General features: G+C 36.5%; 1 protein-coding gene across 1 annotated transcript; it reads right to left on the bottom strand.

The window, feature by feature from the left end:
* Positions 1-4,883: 4,883 nt before the first annotated feature.
* On the bottom strand, positions 4,884-6,578 carry LOC145108182 (transcription factor TCP15-like). Its single transcript, XM_079045197.1, has one exon. It carries the CDS (start codon positions 6,343-6,345, stop codon positions 5,131-5,133), a length of 1,215 nt encoding a protein of 404 aa, XP_078901323.1. The 5' UTR covers positions 6,346-6,578; the 3' UTR covers positions 4,884-5,130.
* Between the last annotated feature and the right edge of the window lie 1,832 nt (positions 6,579-8,410).

Below are 8,410 nucleotides of genomic sequence, written 5' to 3'. Positions count from 1 at the left end.
GTGACACCTCAAATGGTTCACACAACACCAAATACACTTGGAATAACTTGAGAGAAACTTGAACACTCCTTGAAATCGTCCTTATACTAAGACAAAATGTCATATAATGCAATAACATATAATCACATAAAGATATACACCTTGCTCAACATGTTACAAGGTGTGATGAAGTTGATAGCATTTTTCTGTTGTGAACAATTTCTATTACTGTTCTTAGGAAATTTGTAGAAAAATCATCAAAGGTCCAAATCAGAATCCATAAACTCTGAGAGTTTGTAAAATGAGTCTAGTTTGTTCATAAATTTTATTATGATTTTTAATGACCTCCAACTTGTGTGAAAAAGTCCATAACCACAGACTGGTCCGGATTGATGTTTGAAATGATAGGCAGTTTTGTAAAAATCACCATAAATTGTAGAAAAATCTTATGGTGATGTGCAAGTAGCCATTTTAAAGCTAAGAACTTGAACTACTTGCACCTTGTACAGTTTTGAAAAGAAAAATGTTTAAGTTGACCAAAACAGTCCGTGAATGGAGTCCAACTTTTCTGATGAAAGCTGTTAGAAGAATTTAGTTGTGTTCTTAGTGTTTTAACTTGTATTCCCCCCCTTAAAACGTAAGAAAACATGAAAATGTAGGGGTATGAACTCACCTTGAGTGATTTTAGAAGATGGATGATGGAGAAAAGAAGCGCTCAACTCAAGAACACTTGGAAGGATGCCTTGAAGATTTGAAGATCTAACACAAATGTGATGGAATTTGTGTAAGCAATCTATGATTTGGGAAGAAGAAAGTGAAATAATCATAAGAAGAATGAATTATACTTACCAAATGAAGGAGAAAAGCTGGAAAATGCCTTGGAAATCTCGAATTTGTGTGAGGGAATTTGAGAGAAAAGTGAGTTTGATCTTTGGTGTAAATGAGGGAAGTGAGTGAGAATGAGGAGAGAGAGAGGGAGTTGTTCCAGCTCTAAAACATGATAATAGCTGAAAATGAGTGGGAAAGGACTATGAAGTGACTAGGGATGGTGGGGAGGACAATGGTTGGTCATGGAGTGGGTATGGGGGTGGTAGCTTGTGTCATAAACTAAAGAAAAGTCAACACTCCACCTCAATTATTCACCCACTAGATTTTATTCTTAAATAAAGATTTTCATAAAAATATATTTAAATTATGAATATTTAGGGTCTTATATGTTAAAATATGATTTTTAGAGAAAATCTCGCGTTAAAATAATTAAAAACAGACTTAAAATGGAGTCGTGGTCGAAAACTGGGTGGAAAATGCCAAATCCGAAGTCAGGAGGGTGACTTCGGCCTTAGGAGCCATGGATCCGAAGTAGGGCTCGACTGCTGGCTGCGGTCGGTGACTGTGGCTGCTGGCTGCGGTCGGTGGCTGCGGCTGCTGGCTGCGGTCGGTGGCTGCGGCTCGCTGGCTGCGGCTGCGGCTAGGTGACCGCGGATCCTCAAGGAGACTCCGGCTCAAGGAGAGTTTGATCCCTATAGAGGGACTCCGGCCCTAAGAGGCTATTTTCCAAGGAATCTTCCCGTTTCGCATGGTTTTTCACCAAATCAAGTGTCGGGATGCCCCAATTGATTACAAAAAGATCAAGAGAGGTTTTGAGAGAGATTTGGGAGAGATTTGACATACTTGGAGAGATTTCTCATTCAGAGAGAGATTTGGGAGAGATTTGACATTCTTGGAGAGATTTCTCATTCAGAGAGAGATTTGGGAGAGATTTCACATTCTTGGAGAGATTTGACATTCTTGGAGAGATTTCTCATTAAGAGAGAGATTTGGGAGAGATTTCACATTCTTGGAGAGATTTGACATTCTTGGAGAGATTTCTCATTCAGAGAGAGATTTGGGAGAGATTTCACGTACTTGGAGAGATTTGGGAGAGATTTGTCATATAGAAAGATAGAGTGAAAGAGATTAAGAGAGGTTCCATTTATGACCTTTTTGAGTGTCCGGCTTCGCAACGCAAGGTCGGTAAACCCCGTTAAGCTATGTTTTAGTGTCCTACACACTCCCGATGAGTGTGCAATAGTGTTTTTATCTCTTTGGTTCATTGTTTAGCACTATCAAGGTTAAGGAAAATTAAACACACGAATTTTCCAATTGATGTTTTCTCATTAAATTAGCGAATTGTTCAGTAGTTACATAACGTAAACCCTAATATACAAGGGTTGACTGCGTTGACTGGTTTGACTTGTTGACTTAGTTCGACTTTGACTTGACCAGAATTTGACGATTGTCACATCGAGTTTGGTCACTATTTGTTGTATAGGTGACTGGTAGAGCTGATATTCGGAGCACTATCCTATTTTTCTATCTGTTTAGACTGAGAGGTGAGTTTTCCTCACTGTACTTGTGGGTCGAAGGTACCAAGGCCGACCCACTGGATTTCGTATCGTGGTAGATAGGATTGTTGTTTTACTGAGTATGCGTTAGATTGGTATATTTGTATGATTACTTATGTTCAATGAGTATGCATTAGATTGGTAGATTTGTATGATTACATGTACTTGCTGGTTATTAATTGTTATAGTATATGTCGACATGTTACAGTTTGTTGGGGTGAGGCGGTCATGCTTTGAGCTGAAGGCAAAGATACCCAAGGCAGTCCGGATAGACTATAGGCCTGCGAGGCGGTCCAGTCAGACCGGAGGCCCAGAGAGCGGTATGAATAGGTTGTAAGCCTTGCGCGGTAGTCCAGTTAAGTCGAAGTCTCACAGAGCGATCTAGATATGTTGTAGGCTCGGCGCGACTGTCCAGTCAGGCTGAATGCTCATATATGCATGCTGTTATCTGTTTGGTTGTGTGTGGTACTTTGGAGGAATTCACTAAGATTTGACTTACAGTTTCAGTTTATTGTTTCAGGTACTTCAGATGATTGTGGCAAGACGAAAGCGTGATCGTACACATCCTTCAATTACATGTTTTGGAGATTTATGATACACTGATATTGAGATATTTGTATTTTATACTTGGTTATGATATGAGTTTTTGTTGAAAACAATGAATTCTCTTGATTCAAAAATGAAAAATTTTATCGTGATTTCGGGATGTTAGAAAAGGACATTTGCCCACCGTTTTAGGCCATCACACAAATTGTCACGTTTTTTTATGTAAAACCGACGTAAATTTGGAATGGTCACTCGTTTTCAGTAAACTGTCATGAAACATTTATGTGAATTAGTTATAACCTTTAGTGATGAGAAAAATATGAAAACTGAGAAGACCCGATTTTCAAAAAACCAACTCCATAACGCAGTTTTATATAGTGATAGCTATTAGGAGGTTCGATGCATATGAGAACATCTCTCAAATTTTGATACCATGTAAAGATGTTGTGGCGATTGACCGTGGGTAGATGGAGTTTTATTTAATAGTAATAAAATAAATAATAATAATTATAAGATAGAAAGTAAAGGGGAAAAAAATAACGAATGAATTTTTGTTTATAACATATATTTTAAAGAGATAATAATAACAACCTAAAGAACAAGACAAACAATTTTGTAAACAGAGAATCCACGTTAATTTTTGCGTTCTTAATTCTTAAACATAAGCCACGTTAATTTTTGCATACTTAAACGCAAACTGCTGAATGATGTACATAAATGGACGTAATTTACCAAGTCGAAAATGTTTTTGGAACAAGTTGAGAAATTTATAAATATATGCATAAAACATGGGTCATGATTCATGAAACACCATATTAGATTCTGCACAATTTTCTAAAATAAGAACTAATCACTCGCTGGACCCACACCTATGCATGGACCAGATCAAATGAAATCGAGAACTGGGTCCCAACTGCACGTGGGGTCACCAATTTCCATCATTCATTTTTCTTTTTAGTTTTTTAGTCTTGCTTGTGCTCACTCTTTCTTTCCTTTTTTAAATATTCAAAATTTATTTAATATTGTTTCGGTTAAACTAATACTAGTTTGGATACCATTCCAAAAAATCTCAATAATATCTTATACCCAATATAAGTTAAACAATATTTAAATTTGAACATATTTGTGTTCCAATAACTTATCTATTGAAGTTTTCCAAATCCATAGAAATAACAATTATATATATATATATATATATATATATATTAAAATGATATTATTATATTAGTTGAGTGGCAGTGCCAGCAATGGGTTGAATTATAAAAAGAGGAAAGAATGATCAAAGCTTGTTCCCCTGCTGTGATAAAAGGTAACTTTGATTTTAGGAGGGTGTGGGCTCCACTTACCTGACCCCAATACCTGGACTGATAAGGTTTGGGTCCCACCATAATTATTCAAATATCTAAATTCCAATAATATTCACCCATACAAGATTACATTGACCATTGTCACAAAACCTCATTCTTTATTTTTAATTTCACTATCCGATAATCATTTCATTTAAAAATACGTATATTTTATTTTTAAAAAGGAATAGTAAATATTACTTATTTTTAAACTGCTATTTATTTTCTAACAATAAAAACAATTCATATACAATTTCACTTTGTAGAAGGATACTACAAAATTGGAATAATTATTATATCAAATATGTATTGGGTGATATTATGTATGTTTTTATTTTCAATAATTTATAAGGTATACACTCTATACAACAAAAGTGAATGATGACGTCACTGTAATTATTTTTACCTATGGTCAAAATGAGATAATTTTTGTCTTTCTAACTTCATAGGATTGACTTAAAGTTTTAACGGAATTTTATAAGACATGGTTGCAGTTACCAAGTTCTCAGTTCTGTTTGTGTTTTACAGACAATTATAAAACAATAAAATTAAATTAAAACTAAAAGTCAAAATAATGGCAATAGAAGTAGAATTATATAAAAAGAAAAAGGAACGACTTCATGGTAAATACTAAAACGAGACCTTTTTCTTTTTTTCTTCAATGATTAAAACCAACAATACACCCTGTTAAAATTTGTCTCTCCAAACACTTTGTAAATCCTCAAAAATAATCACACAAAATTAAATATAAAAAAAAATCAGCAATAATTATGGGGAAAAAAATTAAAATTTTCCAAAAATTTTGGAGGAAATCAAACCTTATGTGCGTTTTACACATCAAATTTAACAACACAATCATGGAGGCCGGAAATCCCTTATGAGTGGTGGCTAGTTGTATCATGTGGATCATCTCCGCCGCCGTGATGAGACTGAGATCCACTTGCTTGCTGTTCAGAGCCACCTGGACCGAATATTGGCCGGTAAGGATTTAATCCGGCGAGCATGCTCAATTGACCTTCAGTAAAACCACCACCACCACCTCCTCCTCCTCCTCCTCCGCCGCCGCTGCCACCTGAGTTGCCGCCAAGCCCTGCCGCCAATTGCTGACTTGGCATAAGGGCGACGGGTGTTGGGAAGTTCATGAAATGTAAGCCGGTAGAAACAGTGCCTCTGTACAAAGCGGTGTTGTTCACTGCCGGAAAAGTCCAAATAGGGTCTCCACTCATGGCTTGGTGTTGATTAGAGTTGGCGACCATCCAAAAATTAGCTGGAATTGATGCGTGATTTGCTACCATGGAAGATGAGCTTGATTGAAGTAGATAATTCCCCATCTGTTGTTGGTGTTGTGAAGGTAGCTCAGACTCCGCCGGAGCTCTACGTTTCCTTCCGATGCTATCTTCAGTTTCCGATAACTCAACTGAATTATCCCGAGTTTCCTGCTTCGTTTGTAATATCTGGTGAAGATTCGTTGCTGACCCAAAATTCAAAAGGTTGGATGAACTATTTTCCGATGAAGATAATCCAATTCCCGGGAAGAGATTCCGATTTTGTGGGATAGCGAAATTTGGGTTAAAATAACCGGATCGAAGCTGTGAAGGAACCGACATGCTGGACCCGGAGCTCCGGAGTGAGATATTGAGTGAAGTGAAGTTCGCCGGGATTGTACCAGTTCCGGTGGCGGCGATGACGGCGGGTTCAGCTTGTTGAAGGAGCCACTCGATGGTTTCACCATCTGTTTTATGGCCAAGCTCTCGTGTGAGCTGAAAAACCCTGGCGGCGCAAAGGGCTGGCATACGGATACGGCGGCCTCGTCCATCAACCTTTGTGTGGCGGTCTTTGGTTGAAGTTCTCTTCGGCGCCAACTTCTTAGAGGGGTCGCCGGAAGAGGTGGTGGCGATGGTGGTTATTTGGAGGTTTGAACTGTTGGATCGAAGTGGAGGGTTATTAGTGTCGGTGGAGATGGGTCGAGAAGGGTAACCGGTGGTGGCGGAGACGGTGGCGGAGGAAGAGCAAGCTTCGTCGTCTTTCTTTTCAAGCAATTGAAAAGGGAAGTTGGGGCGGTGGTTGAAATGGTCATCACCACCATCCATGATCACATGAGATAATCTACAGAGTCTCTCTCTTTCTCTTTCTCTCTCTAGTTTCTCTCTCTAAACTTATATGGAGAATTGATGGAGTATGTTGATTGAATCCAAGGGGATGTGGGTCTGGATTTCTTTCTCTTTCAATACCATATAAACAGTCTCACTCTAAAAATGTTTAACTCAAAGTTTCATCCAATTGTCCGATATTTGGAGAGAGAAAGAGAGAGAGAGAGAGAGGAAACTTTAAGTAACAAAGACAATGAGTGGGAATTATATGGGTGAGCTCATAAAAGCAAAAAAAATAAAAATAGAAAAGAAAATAATGAGGTTAAAATACATATTGAACTTATATTTTCATAGTAAATACTCGGTTGGTATAATTAGATTAAGCACGACTTGGATGAATAAAGACATGATAGGTGTTAAATAGTGATTACAATATAAAATACTTGGTTATGATTGAGAGTGGGGGAGTGAAAACACTAATGAAACATGAAATTAAGGAGATTTTAGATGTATTTTTTAATAGTCACTTAAAAATCACCGTGTATGAAAAAAAACTATACTATTATTGGGAAATTGTCATGTAGTTGTGTCGTTTGGCTAGAACGATCCATCAAATTTGGTTGGTGTAAGTGTGTAATATTTTCAAAATAGATATAAAAGTTCTTGTCGTTTTTAGTAAAAATAATGTTTTAAAAATAAATAAAAGAACATCAAAATAAATCAGTTAAATGATTTAAATATAACTAATTAAATAATAATGATAGATATAGTGATAGAAATAAAATAGAAGTTTAATATAGACAAGTTAAGAATTTTTTTGTTATAAGGATCAAAGTTTTAATTCGTGATATTGTTGACCGAATAGATATTGAATGTCATTAATCATACGTAGATGGGTTAATTAGAGAATTATCAAAGTTAATAGTTGTTACTAGTCAATATGGTAGCCATAATTAGGAAATATAAAGTTAAGAGACCAAACGATGACCACTAGGCCAAAGTTAGATTGATTGGTCATGGCTTAGTAATGGACCTCCTTATAATGATACTTTGGGTTTCTTTGTTTGATTTTGGCTTCTATAATGATTGTTCTTATATGTTGCATTCTATTTATGTTTGTAATACTAAAAAGATGACAAGTTTTGTAATCAATGTATGGAGGATAATTAAAAACATATAAAAATATAGAACCGGTTTGATCATCCGGTTGAACCGGTTAAATCGGTTGAACCGGAAAACGTCACCCGACCGATTCAATTAAAAAACCGGTTTTTAAAACATTGGTTAAATGTTTGAAAGTAGAAGCATGAGGGACTAAATCTGCCATATAGTGAAACATAAAAGATCAACTAGGTGGATAGTCTCTCCATTTAGGGGGGAGAGAGAGAGAGAGAGAGAGAGAGAGAGAGAGAGAGAGAGAGAGATTAATGTCGATTTGGAGTAATAAAGAAGATTTAGAGTTAAGGTCTTTGAAGAAACAAGCTAACGATTCAACATTAAAGAAACTCTTCCCTTTCTAACCTAAATCTTAAACTTGGCTTTGGTATACTACACCAAATATGAAATTATAAGTTAATAATGTTGTTCTAGTAGTATTTTGGTGTTGAATGAAGCATAAATTAAGATTCTAACATCAAACTTTACATCAATGAGCTTTATTTCAACTTTGCCACTTGCACATTAACCGACACAACTCTAATATAGTTGGAACATCTAATGCATGTATTCGATCTTTTAATGTTTTGATTTAATTAAAGAATCTAAAACCCTAATTAATAGCTGGTCACGGCGTGAGGAAGGAAGCCTCATGACATGACCATCAGGTTGAAACGCGTGTCCATTTTCATGGGTGTCACACCCCCAAACCGGAACGGCGGAAACGTTCGGGGGCGGAGGATGTCATGCACAGTATCACAACAATTGTACAATAGTAATCAAATCAACAACAACCTTTTCGTTGATAACATATAGTTTACATTGTAATTAATTTACATAGGTTTAACTTCCAAAAGTAAACAGCAAAACTAAGTCTTGGTACTATGATGCTCCGTCTCCTTGAAGCCTG

The sequence above is a fragment of the Lactuca virosa genome, chromosome 4 (assembly GCF_052849685.1).
Source record: "Lactuca virosa cultivar CGN04683 chromosome 4, Lactuca_virosa_CGN04683_v6, whole genome shotgun sequence".
In the NCBI taxonomy this organism is placed as follows: Eukaryota; Viridiplantae; Streptophyta; class Magnoliopsida; order Asterales; family Asteraceae; genus Lactuca; species Lactuca virosa.
Note: the sequence above shows the minus strand (reverse complement) of the source record. Positions and strands in the feature narration are given on the sequence as shown.